This window comes from Rhinolophus hipposideros (assembly GCF_964194185.1).
Source record: "Rhinolophus hipposideros genome assembly, chromosome: 12".
Taxonomy (NCBI): Eukaryota; Metazoa; Chordata; class Mammalia; order Chiroptera; family Rhinolophidae; genus Rhinolophus; species Rhinolophus hipposideros.
In genome coordinates this window covers 15780201-15799651 of record NC_138058.1, presented here as the reverse complement: position 1 = coordinate 15799651, position 19451 = coordinate 15780201, and the positions used below count along the sequence as shown (strand labels likewise).

Genomic DNA, 19451 nt, shown 5'->3' with positions numbered 1-19451 from the left:
TATAGACAAATGTACACCCGGAAACATGAATACAATGTTACCCAGTTCACGGACCCTGAAATTAAAGTGGGCAGCCAAGGCTAAAAATGAGCTGCTGCCTTCCCCTCTCCGCTGTGCAAATTATATGGAACTTCTAACACTCCCACCTCCATCCTTCTCAGCAGCTGATCTTACCTCCTGCTTCACAGAGAAAATAGAAGAAATCAGGCCTCATATGTACCAGTTTATATAATCTATTCCCACCTTTCTTCCATCTACATGGAGTGGGTACCTTTTCTTTTTACTGAAGGTTAAATCCTCCACCAGTGTTCCTGATCCATTTACCCTGGCCTCCATCAAGTTCATACTAGTTCCTCCACTTTATATTTTCTTACATAGTTTACCCTTGAACAATATGGGAGTTAAAGGTGCCAATTCCTGTATAGTCAAAAATCTACATATAACTATTAGTGGGCCCTCCACATACACGTATTCCTAAACTCAGATAGAAAATACAGTTGACCCTTAAATAACATGGGTTTGTACTGCACTGGCTCACATATACGCAGGTTAAGTTTAAAAAATTTCAACCATTCTCCCAAATTCTGCCTTCTAACCAGAGACTTTAGTGGAAATGCACATGGAAATGTATCCATGTGATGTAATTGCTGATAAAGAATGACTGACTGTTGCCAATTTCAATTTGTTTTCTTTATGTCATATATTTTTTGTTCATCCATTACTGCCTTCTTTTGCGTAGGGAAGATATCTTTCCAGTGTGCCATTTTGGTTACCTTCTCATTTCTTTTACTATATTTTTTAGTTATTTTTCTTAACGATTGCCCTGTGGATTGTAATTAACATCTTAATTTATAGTTCTGTTTATTTCTCTTATAAATGGGCCACAGTTTGTTTCTTTGCATGTCTTGTATTTATTGTTGAAAAGTGGAAATTTTGTACATTATAGTATGGTAACTCTGACAATCAGATGCTCTTCTCTCCTCAGGATTTGTTTTTGTTACTTGATGTGGGTTGTAGTTGTTTGTTTATTGACTTTTCTAAATGATATTTTAAAAGACTGTTTGCCTTGTCATGCATGACCGCTGAAGTCTTTGGAGTCACTAAAGTCTTACTCACTGCTTTTGTGGAGGGATGCACTTTTTAGTACCCTACTCCACGATTTTTGCTGATGTCCTCCCATAATTATTTCTTAATTTCATCTTTTATTATCTTTGAATATTTCATAAATATTTATGATATATTCCATACCTAATAGTTCTAATATTTGCCTTCTCTGTTATTTGTTCTGCTGACTTCATATATAGCCTAGTACCTGGCACATAGGGAGCACCCAATCAATAGTAACAATTATTGTTATTTATAGGATCTATGAAAAAAATCAACAGGCTATATCCAAAGCTCTTGCCTGTCTGCACTGATTTACTAGGTTGATGCAAAAGTAATAGTGATTTTTGCAATTATTTTTAACCTTTTAAACTGCAATTACTTTTGCACCAACCTAATAGTAAGTATTCAGTCAATAATGAAGATGACATCTTGCCACATCAAGAAAATGAACTTGGAGAGATTTGATGAGTAGTGTTTAATATAGCAGTATCTTCATAAAACTCTATGTGTCTATGTCTTCTGCCCTCTACTCTTCTTGGCCCTTGGAATGCTCTCAACTGCGTAAGAGAACGTTAGAATACAATCACCTTCATTTACTAAAAAAGAAATTCTGGGACTGAGGAGCAATAGCCTTTGTCTCCACTACATAAACATTGAAGGGAACAGATTAAAATATTCACAGCACATCTGAAATGAAATCTTTTTGGATGTATGTAATATTACAGATAATCATAATTTTATGCTTTAATGTACTGTGTTTCCCCCAAAATAAGACCGAGTCTTATATTAAGTCTTGCTCCAAAAGATGCATTAGGGCTTATGTTCAGGGGATGTCACCCTGAAAAATCATGCTAGGGCTTATTTTCTGGTTAGGTCTTATTTTCGGGGAAACACGGTATTGGTTTGGTTTTGCATTTCTTTTTTCATTTCTAGTTTATATAAATTATTATCTTTTATTGGCTCTGATTGGCTTTGTGTGTATCTTTCATCTCTAGGGAACTAGCATTTATTATGTCTACATTTGAAGTTTTTCTGAATTGTTTCTAAACTGAAGTTACTCCCTTTCTGCTTCCAGTTCCTGATTACGGATTAGGCATTCTACTTTTGTCTCTGTCACAACTGGCTGCCTGACCTGGAGTAAATCACTTGCGCTCTCCCTCTGGATCTCAGCTCTCTTATTAATCAAATGGGGGAAGCTGGATTAAGTGATCTGTAATCTCCGTTCCAACTGTATTATTACATGATTCCCTACCTTGTAGGCTGCGTCATACCTAGCATGTAAAACACCTACCTGAGTAGGCTAAGATTGAGAAAATGCAGGTTGTACCATACGTAAAGCACTTCATGTAGGGCTTGACATTCAAGACAAGACACAAATATCAAGGTAAAACAAAAAAAAAAAAAGAGGGACCAAAAAGCGCCAAAGAAGATAATGAATTCCAGCGGTGATTATATCATCTTGAAGGGGTGGTTGAAAAGCAGCTGTAACATTTCCTCAGGACAGATGAAAGGGCTGCTTCCTCTGCTAAGGAACTACGATCAGGCATCTTCAGTAAGCAACCTGCGCTGGGCTTCCGTGGGGTGGCCTACAGACAGCATTAGCAGCAGTCGTTTGGGGACTTAATTGAGTCTAAATGCCAGAACAAGATCCAGGGTCTGCTTTGGTAAATAGGGAGCGGGGAGTCACAGTAACGCGGGCTCGTGCTACGTCTGACACGAGATTACCTTCCAGGTGGAAAAGCACAATAGTTGAAAAATCACGGTGGAGTCCGAGGGAAAGAAAAGCCCGTGTTCCTCGCGCTTTAGGACACCCCCGGGAGGAGGTGGGTGGGAGGGGCAGAGAGGCAGGATGGTCGCTCCCTTTGAGAGTGGGACCCGCACTGTCTACACAACGCACCTCTCTGTCCAGATTCTTGATTCTTCTAACTAGAGAAAGTTAGATTAAAGCGAACGTCGAGTCCATCTTAAGCATCTTGAGGGGAAAACAGAGAAAAAGACCCCTGCAGGGGGAGGGAAAGACAAGGAGCGTGGTTGATAAGCGAAGGAACAGTGAGAGGACCGAGTCCTTCCGTCGCCCTGCCTACCTGCCTGGGCAGCTCCCAGCGCCGAGGAGGAAGCGGGAGGTTAAGAGTGCGGGCTGTTCCCCAAACAGCGACGTAGGAAATGTTCCAGAAATTGATGGCTGGACTGCCCGGGGCGCTCCTGAACCTAGAGCTGCGGTTGGCTGAGGCGTTGCCGTGGCGACAGGTGGAGCGCAGGCGCAGTGTGCATCCAGAGGTCTGGCTGCTGGCTGCCAGGCAACGGGAAACATTCCCGACTACAGCGCCTCCCTATTCGCAGCCCGGCTTTGCGCTGTCTCTGGAGACCCTAGGCGGAGACAACTGCTCCTGTCTGACTTGGTGAGTCTTGAAGAAATCTAACTATGGGGCTGGGCTCCTACTTCTAGGCTACATACAGACAGCATGGCTTTCGGAGCACATAAAGAAAGCTCAAGAGAGGCAGAGAAAGCCAATCATGGCAAGACATTTCAGTGATTCCCTAGGACCTACCTATCATTTTAGACGTGTGGAAAATGAGGAGTAGAGATAGCCAAAGACTTGTCCAAGGTTTCACACTGAGTGGTCAGATCTAAACCCGAGCTCGTCAACATGGGGCCTGTCTGAATTGATGTACACTCTAAATGTGAAATACACACTGGACTTTGAAGACATAGTAACAACAAATAAAATACCACATTAACCCGTTGTGTGCTGATTACGTGTTGAAATGATAATATTTTGGATATGGTAAACAAAGCATGTTATTAAGATTGATTTCACCTGTTTCCTTTTGTGCACTTTTGAATGTGGTTACTTGAAAAATTAAAATTGCGTAGGAGACTTGCATTATATTTTGATTGGCCAGTGCAGATTTAGGCTAAAAGCTAGGCCAGCTGACGCCGGGTGCAAGACTCCATGTGCCATGATACCATTTTGAAGAGCAGTATCTCTGCCTTTCTGGTGGGGTGGGAGTGTGAGTGGTGAGGATACAAGACCCCTAGACAAGGCTGATAGTTCTGGTGTTCTCAGACCTTGCTACCTAACGTGTATGAATCAGAACCTTCACTTTAACAAGTTCAAGTGAGTGATTCTCATGCACGTAAACGCTCCAGAAGGACTGTTTTAGGATTTAGCCCTCATAGCTCTTTTTTCCCTTGTTTGGTTCCTTCACGAATACCTAGGCTGTGTTTCTCAGATTGCTTGTATTACAATTACCAGCATTTTGAACAAGCTTCCCAGGAGATATTTTGCATACCCAAGTGTGAGAAACATTGATCTCAATGCTAATTGCACTTCCCTGCATTCTTCCAATATAGGCCAGTGTGGTCTCCAAATCGGTGGCATCACCCAAGAACTTGTTAGAAATGCAAATTCCTGGGTTCGAGAAACTACAGGGCTTCTTGAAAGCCAGGAACAATTCCTAATTTTCATTCCTCTAGTTCAAGTCCTCCATTTGGGAAGAATGGGATAACTTTCCTGGGTTTTCTTTGGAGTTGAGCAAATTTAGCTCTCTTTAGTTCTTAAAGGCCGCTCGACTAGCCACATGTCCCCGGTCCTTTTGTTCTACTTTTCATTTGTCTTTTCCTGACCCTAGACTTTCAGGAGTGAGGATGGCTTTTCACAACTCAAAGATTGACTTCGACCTAAAAAATACTAAAGAGCAGGTGGAAAACCCTATGCTTACAAGATTGAATAGTATAAAGGTAAAGGGAAGACCGAGTTTTATGACACCCACAGAAAATGAAGCTGATACACAAGTCCTGATGTTCAGTCACACTACAAAAGCCCAGGAGAGGACAAGAAAACGACAGCAGCCTATAAAACTAGAGCCTCTGGTAAGTTCGAAAACTAGCACCCTAGTGACTTTTGGCTACAGAGGAAGTTGCAAAATTGCTTTGGAGAATGAAAGTATTTCGAGACAACAAAGAAGGAATGAAAATCTAAAAGTTAAGACTTGGGTATTTTTTAACATTTTAATTAAAAAACATACCTAACATACAACATTATATCAGTTTCAGGTGTACACCATAGTTATTCAACATTTATATACCTGAAGAAGTGATCACCATGATAAGTCCAGCAACCATCTGACACTGTACTGTGCTATCACAATATTGTTGACTATATTCCCCATGCTGTACATTACATCCCCATGACTTATTTGTTTTGTACCTGGAAATTTGGACTTCTTATTTCCCTATACCTTTTCCACCACTTTATAATATTTTCAATTACAGTTGACGTTCACTATTATTTTATATTAATTTCAGATGTATAGCATAGTGGTTAGACATTTGTATAATTTAAGAAGTGATCCCCATGACTAGTCTAGTACCCACCTGGCACTATACATAGTTATTATCACATGTTGACTATATTCCCTGTGCTCTACTTTACATCCACATGACTATTTTGTAGCTACCAATTTTATACTTCATAATCCCTTCACCTTTTTCACGCCGCCCCCCAATTCCCTCCCATCTATCACCCTGATAAATCTAGTATCCATCTGACACCATATGTACTTATTACAATATTATCGAGTATATTCCTTATGCTATATCCTACATCCTCATCACTACTTTGTAACAACCAATTTGTACTTAATCCCTTTGGTTTTTTCACCTACCCTCTCAACTTCCCTCCTATCTGGCAACCATCAAATGTTCTCTGTATCTATGGGTTTATTTCTATTTTGTTTGTTTTGTTTATTTTGTTCTTTAGATTCCACATATAAGCGAAATCACACTGCATCTGTCTTTCTCTGTCTGACACTCTGCTCAGCACAACACCCTCCAGGTCCATTCTTGCTGCCACAGATGGCAAGAACCTATTTCCTTCCATGGCTGAGCAATATTCCATTGCATATATGTACTACCTACTTTTCATTAATTCTTCCATTGACAGACACCAAGGCTGCCTCCACATCTTGGCCATTGTAAACAATGTTGCGATGAACATAGGGATGTACATGTCCCCTAGAAGTAGCGTTTTGGTTTTCTTCAGATAAATAGCCAGAAGTGGGATTACTGGGTCTTTCTTTGTCTCTTGTCATAGCCTTTGTTTTACAGTCTATTTTGTCTGGCATAAGTATTGCTATCCCAGCTTTTTTTTTCTTGTTTCTATTTTCATGGAATATTATTTTCCAACCCTCTACTTTCAGTCTGTGTGTGCCCTAATATATGAAGTAAGTCTCTTGTAGGCATCATATGTACAGGTCTTGTTTTCTTATTCATTAAGCCACGCTATCTTTTGATTGGAGCATTTAATCCATTTGTATTTAAAGTACATGTTGATAGATATGTAGTTATTGCCATTTTATTATTCATATTTGTGATCTTTTCTTTTTCTTTCTCTCTCTCTCTCTCTCTCTCTCTCTCTCTCTCTCTCTCTCTCTCTCTCTCTCTCTCTTTCCCGCCTCCCTCCCTCCCTTCCTTCCTTTCTTTTTTATTTTTCCATCTTAAAGAAGTCTCTCTAAAATTCCTTGAAATTCTGGTTTGGTGGTGATGAACCCCTTTAGTTTTTCTTGTCTGAGAAGATCTTTATTTCTCCTTCCATTCTAAATGATAAAATTGCCTAGTAGAGTAATCTTGGATGTAGGTCCTTGCTTTTTATCACTTTGTATTTCTTGCCAATCCCTTCTGTCCTGCAGAGTTTCTGTTGAGAAATCCCCTGATAGACTTATGGAAGCTCTCTTGTAGGTAACTAACTTCTTTTGCTGCTTTGAAGATTGTTTCTTTGTCTTTAACCTTTGGCACTTTAATAATGATGTTTCTTGGAGTTGGCAACACAGAGGGGTGGAGATTTTCCCTCCCTATAATGATAACAATATTATAATCAATTACAATTAGCTAAAGTTTGCTTTGAGGGGCAAGATGGCATCCTGGGTCTGCTATCAGCCACCAAAATCAAGTTCTGGCCAGTCTGGTAGCTGGCTCTTTTCTTAAGAATGATCTCATCTCCTCCTTCTTTGTTTTCCCTTACTTCTTCCTTCCTTTCCTCCGCCCTTCTCTCCCTGTGGCCCTGTTCTTTCCACTTAAGGTAACAAGACTTGTTTACGAAGTTATAAACACAATTACTAATTGAAAAAATTGTAAGTTCTAAATAGTTTGAGGAAGGAGGGATATAGTGGCAAACAAAATTTTCCAGAAATTCTTCTAGAATTATGTACAATACAGATACTTAACTATGTAGGTTGTAAGGCTGTTTTGGATATTAGTGTAGCATTCAATACTGGGAACTTCAGTAAGAGTACTATATGTAGTAATATGTATACAGGCATACCTCAGAGATATTGTGTTTTGTTCCAGACCACCATGGTAAAGTGAATATCGCAATACAGTGAGTCACATGAATTTTTTCCTTTCCCAGTGCATATAAATGTTATGTTTACACTCTTCTGTAATTTAGTAAGTGTGCAATAGCATATGTCTAAAAAAATAATACCTTAATTAAAAACTACTTTATCGCTAAAAAATGCTAACCATCATCTGAACCTGTTGGGACAATGGTGCCAATAGACTTGCTCGAAGCAGGGTTGCCACAAACCTTGAAGATGTAGAAAACAATATCGGCAAAGCTTGATAAAGCAAGCACAATAAAATGAGATATGCCTGTACTAATATAGTTTTATTATTTTTAAAGTAAATGCCTAGAGTCCTGAACAATTTTGTGCATGTCTGAAAATGTCTAATTATAAGAATCCATTTATGTGTTGGATAATTATAAATCCATGTAAAGGAGCAGTGAAAGCGCATAAAGTAAATAGTGAAAATTCTCACTTCCACCCTCAGACATCAACTTCTATTATTTGTGGTTGCCCTTTAGGCTGCTTTACATGTTTATTCAAACATGTATGTGTATATGTGAGTGTGTGTATAAATATATATAGCTTTAAAGTAAGGTTATACAATACATACTGATCTTCAAACTGCTTATTTCACTTAAATATTAATATATAGAAATTCATTCATACAGAGGTATCTTTTCTGACCATATTTTGTTACATGGATACGCCATAATATAGTATCCTTTAACTGGTCTCCCATTGATGGGAGTTCAGGTTATGTTTGTTGTTATTATTTTTATTTTGTTGTTTTAGATAAGACTACATTGAATGGTCTTTCCTTTATACACATAAAGATGGATTCCTAGAAGTGTCATTTTATAGGTCATAAAATATGTATATCTTTAATTTTGAAAAATATTGCTCAATTGCACTCTATCAAGGTTTCACCAGTTAGTTTAGTCTTTCCACCTATAGTGTATGGGAGGGCCTATTTACCCACATCTTTGCCAAACCTGATACTGTCAATTCTTTTGTTTTTGCTAGACAGATATGTGAAAATGGCTCATGTTGTTGTAATTTTCATCTATTAATGGTTAAGCATATTTTCATTCATTCATTGGCATATATGTGACTTATTTTATGGATTCTATTCATAACCTTTTTCCACTTTAAAATTAGGTTTTTTGCCTTTTCATATCAGTTTTTCAAATTTGCCCTCCTTCCACTCCCCTTTTCCGTCTGGTAACCACCATTCTGCTATTTTTATCTATGTATGAGTTTGTTTTTGTTTGCTTTGTTAGTTTATTTCTTTTTGTTTTATAGTGCATATATGAGTGTATTAATAGGTTTTTTTGCTTTTCCATCTGGTTTATTTCATTTAGCATTATACTCTCAAGATCCATCCACGTTGTCACAATGGCAATATTTCATCTTTTTTATTGCAAATGCTCTTCTGATAAGGGGTTAATACCCAAAATACATAGAAAATTCATACAACTTAATAACAACAAAAAATCTAATTTAAAAATGGGCAGAGGATCTGAACAGATATTTTTCCAAAGAAGTCATACAGATGGCCAATAGCCATACGAAAAGATGTTCAATATCACCACTTATTAGGGAAATATAGGTCAAAATCACACTAAGATATTACCTTACATCTGTTAGATTGGCTATTATCAAAAAGACAAGAAATAACTAGTGTTGGAGAGGATGTGGAGAAAAGGGGAATAACTCATACACTGTTGGTGGGAATATAAATTGGTGCAGCCACTATAGAAATGGCCTGGCATTTCCTTCAAAACTTAAAATTAGAACTACCATGTGATCCAGCAATTTTTCTTCTGAGTATTTAACCAAAAATATGAAAACACTAATTTATAAAGATATATGTACCCCTACGTTCATTGCAGCATTATTTACAATATCCAAGACATGGAAATAATCTAGATGTCCATCCATGAATGATTTGATAAAGAATGATTGGATTAAAATGTTGAATTCTTTATCAGGAAAATTACTTATCTTCATTTTATTAGTTATCTTTATTTTATTATTTATTTCATTTTTGTTCTGGGATTTTTTTCTTATTCTTTCATTTGGAATATATTCCTTTGTCTCCTTATTTTGTTTCACTTTCTGTATTTGTTTCTGCCTCTCTTGATCTTGAAGGAGTGGCCTTGTGTAGGAGTGACTTTTGTGTAGGCTGCACATGCCAGGGAGCTTTGGCAGGCTGACTGGAGCCTAGGCAGGCATGTGGAGTGCCAGGGGTGTCCTGACAGGCTGGCTGCCCAAACCTGGGGCAGGTGTGGCTCAAATGGCTGGGGCACATGGTTCTGGGGGCACCCTGGTAGGCCAGCTGGCTAGGTATGGAGCAGGCATGGGGAAAGGTGGCCCAGGCCCCGTGGCTTCTGGGCCACCTTGTCAGGCCACCTATCTGGGTCTGGAGTGAGTGCTGGCTGAGGTGGCCTGGGAACACTGTGGCAGCCTTGTAGGCTGGATAGAGCACTTGGACCGAGGTCCCACCTGCGCTACCTAGGTGGAAGGGAAACAAGAAATGGCACTCACTGGCAACCCTGATCTTAGAGAGTTCCTGCAGTTCCCCACTCATTTGGTAGTTGTCTTGGGGTTAGTAAATAGTTTTGGGGGTTATTTTTATTCCATGTATAGTCTGTGTGCTCTTTAAAACACTGTTGTATTGCTGTGCCCTAGAGCAGGCGATTCTGCACGTGGGTCTCTAAATGATATTCCTCCCTACTGGAGATTGCTCCACTGGGGGAGGGTTCCCATGGTTACTGCATCTCCCTCTTTCCTACCTTTCTCTATGTGGTCCCTCTCTCATTTGTTCTGCAGAATCTGTTAAATCTGCGCTCCGTCATTCTTCAGCTCTTTAGTAGATGTATATTTGGTGTGTACTTGGGAGGTGAGTTCAGGGTCTTCCTCCACCTCCATCATGGACCCCATTCCCTCTTCTTAACTGGTGATTCTGGTCTATATTTCTTTTCCACATTGTTACATAGGTGAGATCCCCCTCCCACCCTCATTACTATAGCACCAGCTAGTCTTTTCTTTTCTTCAGTAATAACTAACTCAAGAGGTATTTTTAACCAAAACCAAATGTAATTTACACATACCTGAAAACTTAACAGCTATTTACTACACTTACTCTCAGGCTTTTTTTCTCACTGCCGTGTATAAGAGATTAGCTATCATACTAAACTCATAATGCTTAGAACTTAAAGCCATTATGGTGAATTCCTTGATTTAGTTTATTATGTTAAAACCTGAATTTTTACTGCTTTAGTTTGAAATTAGATTGACATAAGATAATGCGACCATTTTTTTAGATCTTCAATCAGTGATAGCTACGGGAAATGATTTATGTCTTTTGGGGAGAGTTGGGGGACTGTATGCTTCTTCCCACAGTAGCTGTTGTAATATTTAAAGTACAGAATTAATGGAAAACAACTAGAAAAGTCTAGTCGAGCAGTGGGTCATGGACAAACAATAGTGGTAGCAGCTACAATGATTGTGGTTTGGATAGGAAATTGGTCCCAGGAGGAAATCAATTTCCAACACGGATAGAGTCCAAAGGTAGTGAAGAATAAAACAAATTCACGTTAATGTTAAAAACATTAACATGTCTCTTTATTCCCCAAAGCCAGTGCTAAAGGTCTACCAAGATCATAAGAGACCAGAATACTTATATGAACAGAATCGACTTCCGATGATCAAGTCTGGCATCTTAAAACCTACAGAAAGCACTGAAGAAAAGTCTATCAAATCACTCACTCAGTTTCTTGAGCATAAAGATGTGGAAAAAAAACAACAGGTATAGTATTGACAGTACTTAACTAATTCTTTTAATAAATTTTAGTTTTATATAGTACTGTTAACATGCTTTTAACACATAAGAATAACGGACAAATCTTCTTCTATCAGGTTGTATAATGGATTTGGGGAATACAGTGTTTCCCTCCTATTGAAGGAAAGTTTGGACAGTAGAGGAAAATCATAAAGGAATCTTTTAGCATCTGTACAGTGTCTTCTGATGTCTTGCATGTAAAAAGAAGACGTAATAGCGTTTTAACTTTTATGAAATTTTCATCATTATTCCCCAAAATGGCAATGTTTGAAAACCTCGGGAAAGAACAATAAGATAGAAACTGCACCAGACAGAGAGACAACTTTTGTAACTAGTGAGAGTGGTAGAATGGGAAGTTGCCTTACATGCAACAAACGAATAGTAGCTGCGGGGAGAAATCACCCGAGTATGGCTTTATATAAATACCTGTAGATAATTAAAGAAACAGAAATGGGAGAAAGTGTAGAGGACACACACAATAAATATTAAAGTTGGCTATAGCCCTTGTTGAAACATTGGATCAAGGTAATATGTATTTTCTCTGAGCAGGTTTGTGTCTATTCTTTTCCATAAGAAAACAGTGCTGTTGCTGCTATCCCTGGCTAATAAGTGAAAGAAGCACTTTTTATATCTTGACTTCAAAGATGTATTTCCTTCACCTCGGAACTTTCCAGGATTCTCTTCTCAAACTTCTATTCAGCATGGTATATTTATTTAAAGATGGGTAATAATAATCCCTGTGAATACAAACTTTCTGGAAATTGTTCCAGAAAGCTTCTGCTAACAAGTCTCTTATAGCTATGCAGCTATTAGCTATGCTAACAGTCAATAAAGATATCATGTATGTATTTACATCGATTATTCAACAAAGCAGGTCTGCGATGGTGATTTTTTAATCGTAAAGCCGGTTACCTGTGTACTGTCAGAGAGACAAGGTGATGACTATTGGAGTTAGTGTCAAATTTCCTCAAACAGGGTTACCAACTTCCTCCATAGGAGAAGGGATGAGGGTATTACTGCCCCAAAGTTTGTGGAAGAGGAATAAAGGAGGGTGAGTGGCATTGAGAATTTAGACAGCGGAACCCAGGGAATAGGGCCAAGCTCAGGTGTGTGAACACGGTGTGGACTTGGCCTTAAGGCTTAGTGTGATCCGTGGGCCAGAGCATCCACATCTCCTAGGAACAGATTAGAAATGCAGAATCTCAGGCTTCACACCACACCGACTGACAGAAGCTTCATTTTAGCAAGACACCCAGGTATTGCACATGCACATTTAAATGTGAGAAGCCGTGGTGTCCAGAATAGGCAGTTATGAGTTAATAACGTGTATGCTTCTCCACGGCTATTACATAATGATTCCAAGTACTCAATGTAACCACCCCTCACATTCACAAAAAACTATAGTTTATTGTGAGTTATGATTACAGCTGTCTAAGATTTCACTCACTGAAAAGCATCAGGTTGTCAAAATAAGGTGAGGAGGTTGTAGGGAGAGGAGAGGCCACAGTCAGCATACATGTAGAGCATCTGAGGAAGGAGACTGATGGTTTCCAGGAACACCAGAAAGCTGATAGTATTTCAGTGTGATCAACATTGAGTTACAGGAGAGGAAAAGGCAATAGGAGCTGACCCAGGGCTGTTTTTTGGGAAGGGGATGGGCGTCTGGGTAGGGAGTACTGAGAAAGAATATCACTGACTTGGAAGGAATAAACACTTCAAATTGTTTGAAAATTTTCAGTTCTAAAATGCTTGCCTTTGAGCCCTGGACATCTCAGGAAGTATAGAGATTGCTCCTTGAGATTAATATTTTGTCACTTTTTTATAGCTTTTGTTTTGCAAAAACTAATTTTTTAAAAAAAATGGCTTTATTTAGATCAAACGGCCTTCTGCTGAGATATTCTCTCCCTCTCCTCCTAAACTTCCACGTACCAGAATTGGAAAAACAAGTCTTTATGGGACTAGTTCCTCAACTCTCCCTAAGTACATTTTCCATGATCGGGAAGATGTCGTTAAAGCCAACGTACGTGATCCCTTGCAAATCATTAAAATAATACGTGAAAATGAACATCTTGGATTTCTTTATATGATCCCTGCAGTGCCAAGGTCTTCCATCGACTATGACATATATAATCTGAAGTAAGTTCTCTTTTATGAAGCAATTTATTCACATTAAAAATTACATATAAGATTGCAAATGTTATCCATGATTGATTATTCATGATAAATATGATAAAAAATAATTTTGGTTATCATCCAATGATAAATGAATCTTAATCAAAAGAATTTTATTTTTTCCATTTATTTGTCATTTATTTATAGACATTAACAATTTATGGAGTAGCATACTGCTGTGCTTCTCATATGTTTATATTATGTAATCTATTTTTTATCGGTATTACAAACATAGTTTTGGTATTTTGTGATTACTGAGAAAAGAAGATGGAAATGTCTAACAAGTAAATGATGTGTGATTTATTTTACATATTATTTCGACTAACAGCAGTTGTTGTGAGAGTTGTTGAATGTGAGAATAGTTCAGCGCTTCCAACAAATTCTTTGAACTACCTTCCAGGAATTCTCCAGTTCTCTCTTACACTGCCCTGTAGTTTTGATTGAGTCAGACAGCACTGAGGATAGCTCTCCCACTGGGGAGAAGTGAGGGAGAAGAAAAACATTTTAATCAAATTTTAGAATAATAGATTTATTGTTCTAAATCCAAAAGAACTTAACAGGAGTGAGAAATAATTTGTAGAGAGAACCAAGATGCTTATGAAAGTCCAATTATTCAGGAAAATGTATTGAATACCCACTCTGCAGCAGGAACTCTTCTAGGTGCTAGAGCTAAATTAACGAACCATCCGGATCAAAATCGCTGCCCTCATGTAGCTTACATTTTAGCAGAGGGAGACAATAATAAGCACGGGACATGAGTACATCATATAGAATGCTAGGAGGTGATTAATATCATGGGAAAAATAGAGTTCAAGCAAAGGAGATTGGGAGCTCTGGGGAAGTGATTGTGAATTAACCAAGGTGGTCAGGATGGGCCCCATTGAGAAGCTGGCGTTTGAACAAGGACTTGAAGGAGTGAATTATGTGGTGGGGGGTAGAGTGGATAAGAGCATTCCAGACAGCAGGAAAGTGACTACAAATGTCCCAAGGTGAGAGCATTCCTGGCACGTGCAGGACGTGAAGAGGAGGCTGATGTACTACAGTAGAGTGAATGAGAGCAAGATAACAGATCAGGAAGGGCCTTGCCGACCATTAGTTTTTACTGTGAGAACCATGGAAGGATTTCAAGCAGAGAAGCGTGACGATCTGAATTACATTTGGAAAGGACCATTCTGGTGGCTGTATAGAGAATAGACTTTGGGGGAGCAAGAGTTGAAGCAGGAAGACCAATTAGAAGTGCTATAATTGCTCAGATGAGAGATGGACAAGGTGGTAGTGGTGAGAAGTGAGTCAGATTGTGGAAATAATTTGAAGGTCAAGCCAACAGGATGTTTGTGTCGACGGTGTGCAAGGCTGACAACCAGATAGAGTCCAGGATGATTTTAATGATTTATTTACCTGAGCAAGAGGAAGGGTAGAGTTGCTATTAACTGAGATACAAAAGATTGGATGAAAGATTCCTCAGGGGAAGAATAGGAGTTTGGGTTTAGATGTATTCATTTTGGAATGCCAAAGATATAAAAGAAATTGGGTGGTAAATGAAAAGAAAATAGTGTCAGAATGAGTTTTGGATTTTTTTTTTTTTTGGTGTTGTTTTTTTAAGATGAGAGAAATTGCTTTTTTTTAAGATGGGAAAATTAACATATATTGGAATTTAAAGCCCTTCGATGTAAAAAAAAAACACCCTTTAATAATATTATCATTCCATCAATACCTTACCAATACCTTTTTCTAGTTATTCGTAAGTTTTTGGAGAGGAGGTTATAAAACTTAAATGGGGACTATTGGAAAAAAATGTTTATTTTATGACTTTTTAAAACACACTTCTTGATTAATATGTGAAGTGTTTTCATAGCTTTCTTTTTTAAAAAACTCATCCAATAACCCAGATATTAAGGAGTGCCATTTGATATTCATTCCCCATTACAAGAATAGTCAAATTTTGCAAAATATAAAATTGATTTTCATCTATTTACCAGCAGAAGATGAAGTACAGAGATACCTCGTTTTATTGGGCTCCACTTTATTACACTTCACAGATATTTCATTTTTTACAAACTTAAGATAAGACCTCCACCAGCAAAAAGATTATTACTTGCTAAAGGTTCTGGTGATGATTAGCATTTTCTAACAGTAAAGTATTTTATAATGAAGGTATATACATTGTTTTTTAGACATAATGCTGTTGCACACTTAATAAACTACAATATAACTTTTCTATGCACTGGGAAACCAAATAATTTGTGTGACTCCCTTTATTACAATATTTGTTTTATTGTGTTGGTCTGGAACTAAACTCACAGTATCTCTGAGGTATGTCTGTATTGAAGATGAGACTGGAAAATGTATTTTTGTACAATTAGGGAAATTATTGTATTTCTAGACTACTGAGCACTTCTACTAGGGGAACTGAGTTGATGTTTTATGTTTGGACTGATAGTAATGATGCTTGGCAGTAATATGCCAGGTCCCATTTAAGAAGATAGTGTTGGAATCACAGTTTGTTATCATGTTTTAGGGTTGATGCTAAATTTCCTCTCTAGCCTGAACTGCAATTATTATAAACCTTGTGAGTAAATACAATGATTTGGATGCTATATAACTGGAAGCAGCTAAATTGGAAGTTAAAAGTAGTAAATATTGGTTCAACGAGATGAGGACATGTTATACAAAACTCCTTTTAAAAGTAATGTGATTAAATATAATATCTTCACATACTTTTCAAGTGTAGTAAAATACATTAAATGTGCAGTTCCATAATATTTATATCTACTACAGTGCCTCTAAGTGAGAAGATAGTTCCATTTATCAAGTTTATTCTGAAGAATTAATGTAAGTGTATGTGTTAGGCATAATAATTTTGTCAAGAATAAGCTTCAAGGAGATATCTAATATGTTGGTATATCAGCCTGGTAAATACAAAACTATATGCTGAAGATTATTTTGCCCAGCAAGGCAACATAATGGTGACTCTTTTCAGGTCTGGGGCAAATGAGGAGAAACTAGGCAAAGCGTCAGGAACTAAGGAAATCACAAACAGCATGAAGAACAGAAAATAAGACTGGTCAAGACAAAATCATTCTATTTTTTTAGGACCCAGACCTTGAAGAAGAGTGGTTGTAACTGAAGGGCAGCTATATGGTACCAGGGAAGGCTATTGGCTAGACAGTTGGGTTATATACCCACTTGGTGAGAAGATTCCAAAGCGAATCATCACATTTTATGTCATAAAAGATGATGACTTATTGGTGTTTACTGCATTCTACACAAAATATTTACATATAGTAAATCATTTAATCCTCACAATAATACTATAAGAGAGATGTAATTATTATCTCTATTTTACAGATGAGGCACACATTTGGTAGGTAATTTGCCTGACATTGTACAATAAGTATGTGCAATAAGTACAATAAGTAAGTGGCAGTCTGCATCTGAAGCTTTGCTCTTCATGTCTGTGCTCTACTGCCTGTCAAGATGAACTTGGTGATGTTCGGGAGACCCGCATGAGACGGAGAGTTTGCTATGGAAGAATGTTTTCACTCTCCACCAAAAGTGGGGATCCAATGGAAACAGTTTCCATAATTTCCATACCTAGCACAATAACCTGTCTTTCTGATTAAGAAAAAAGAAAGTGAAACAAAGATATGTCATACTATTACTGAGTCACCTATGGGAAGATATGCTCAGAGAGAAAATAGAAATAGGGTGTAAGATAAACACAGTGGTAAAAGAAAAGATTAGAAATGAGGCAATGTAATTAGAATTATCTCAAATTTGGATTTGTGAACCACAGTAATATTCTTGTCCTTTCACCTAAATATCTCATTTTGTATGAAATGTTATCAAATGAATCAGTAGTGCCAAGCAAGCTATATCAGCACCTTATCAGACCATATCCAGGAAAGGGTTTGACTTTTTTATCCCCCTTCTTCCGCCTCCTCCCACACTCTGGTTCAAGCCATTGTTTCTCAGTCTAGTTGTATAGGGACACAGCTCCCGGCCCATGCTGGTATTAGGAGTCTTGTGCTCCCTGGGGCTGAGGCAGTCGGTCGCCAGTCACGGTCGGCTGCTCACAGCAGCACACAGCAGCTCACACCAACCTCTGGCTGCTCAGGGCAGCCCAGCTCCAGGGAGAGCTGTTGTTCACAATCTTAGCTATAGAGAGCACAGCTCACTAGCCCATGTGGGAACCGAACCTGCGACCTCGGCATTAGCAGCATGGTGCTCCAACCACCTGAGCCACTGGGCCGGCGTGGGTTTGAACTTTTTAAGGCATGTGCAAGAACAAAATATGAAACCAAATTCTCTTTTTAGATTATTATCTAATCAAGAAGTTCAAGAAGCTTACAGTATAAGAACACACAATTAATATCTAATGTCAGAATGACTTACTATGGCAGAATTGCAATTTTGTCATCCTATTTAGAAATTGTATTATTCTATTTGGAACCAGAAAATCAAAGGAAAACAATCAATAATACCACTAGACCAGCATATCAGATGACAAAGATAACCACAACCTAGAACATTCTTAAAGTCTTATTGCAAAAAAGAAAAAAAGTTTTATTGAATATCGATGAATCTACAGATGTTAATATCTACTAGATAACAGCACTGTTTAGAATCCCAGAAGTGAAATCTTTGGAAGAATTTTGTTCTGAGGAGGAAAATAAAAAGGTTGATGGGGATGAAATATTCAAAGCAAATGAGGTATTATGGAAATACTTCTGAAAAATGTATATTCCATCTACAGTTTATTCTGATAATCCTGAGGTTCAAATAATACATAATATATTCACAAAGGGACTCCAATACATAAATGTTTCTCTGCAGTTATAAATTTCTAAATAATCAATACTATCAACATTGACTCTAATAAAATCTAAGCAGCCACATAAACTTCTGTTTTAGCTTTCTACAAAGAAATGCAAGCAGAACACACCACTTTTATTGTTTCATACTTAAGTGCATTGGTGATCCAAAGAAGAATTTTGTCAAGAATTGGAAAATATTTTGCAAAGGATATGAGTTTTCAGATTTAATGAAGGATAGTTCTTAGTTTCACTACGGGGCTACTTAATGATATTTGAGCACCTCAATGAACGTAATTAAAAAATTACAAGAGCTACCTGAAAATATACTCAAACATACTAACAAAGATTAAGAATTCAAAGCACGATTTCAACTTTGGAAAAGTGATATTTAAAATGGTTCTCTAGTGATTTGCAGTCATTGTTATAGATATAAACTTGAAAAATTATTAGGTCAAATGGTAACATCTGACTGTGTTTGACAAAGCTTCCCCATTGTTTCTGAAATACTTGATATGAAAATGTTTCATTGGATTTTAAATCAATTTGCATTATCACAAGAAATTTCAACACTGTATTTATCAAAAGAAAAGAAAAAGCTGTTAGAATTAAAGAATGGCGGTACTGTGGATGCGTAATTTCAAGAGAACAAGTTATTTAAATTCTGGTTAATGGAAAAGGAAGTTTTCATCCAAGATAAACAAAAGCAGTAAACCGTTTTCTACTTTTTGCTATCTCTTACTTCTATTAAACAAAGTTTCTCAGCAGTGGTGACTATCAAGAATTTGAACAAACCATTCTGTTCAAATTATTGCTACTTCAAAAAAGTTACAGTTATAGCTGTGGTTGCTTATGAGCTAGTCTTTATTTGGAAGTTTTATTCCAAATTCAATATTGAATATTTCCCTGAGTACCTTGTGTTTTATTTTTCTTATAATGTAAAGAAATTGTAATTAATGTCTTTACCAGTGTGCCTTATAAACTGTTATCATTGTATGCGTGTGTTAGAAAATGCAAATTTAGTCATTGCTCTAGGGCAGGGGTGTCAAAACTGCAGCCCACGGCTAACTGCTGCCCACAATCCATTGTTAATTGGCCCACAGCAAACTCCAAAAATATATTTAGTTTACTTAAATAAACCAGGTGAGGCAATACGTATTTCACCT

At 37.6% G+C, this 19451-nt stretch overlaps 1 protein-coding gene across 1 annotated transcript in view; it reads left to right on the top strand.

Moving 5' to 3' along the window:
- The first annotated feature begins 3408 nt into the window (after window positions 1–3408).
- The window catches only part of DNAH6 (dynein axonemal heavy chain 6), a 248391-nt gene continuing 232348 nt past the window's right edge, over window positions 3409–19451 (top strand). The window contains exons 1-4 of the mRNA XM_081069736.1: window positions 3409–3506; window positions 4741–4981; window positions 11096–11266; window positions 13173–13435. Of these exons, the coding sequence (XP_080925862.1) occupies window positions 4757–4981; window positions 11096–11266; window positions 13173–13435 (659 nt within the window). The 5' untranslated portion in view covers window positions 3409–3506; window positions 4741–4756. The remainder of the gene's footprint in view (window positions 3507–4740; window positions 4982–11095; window positions 11267–13172; window positions 13436–19451) is intronic.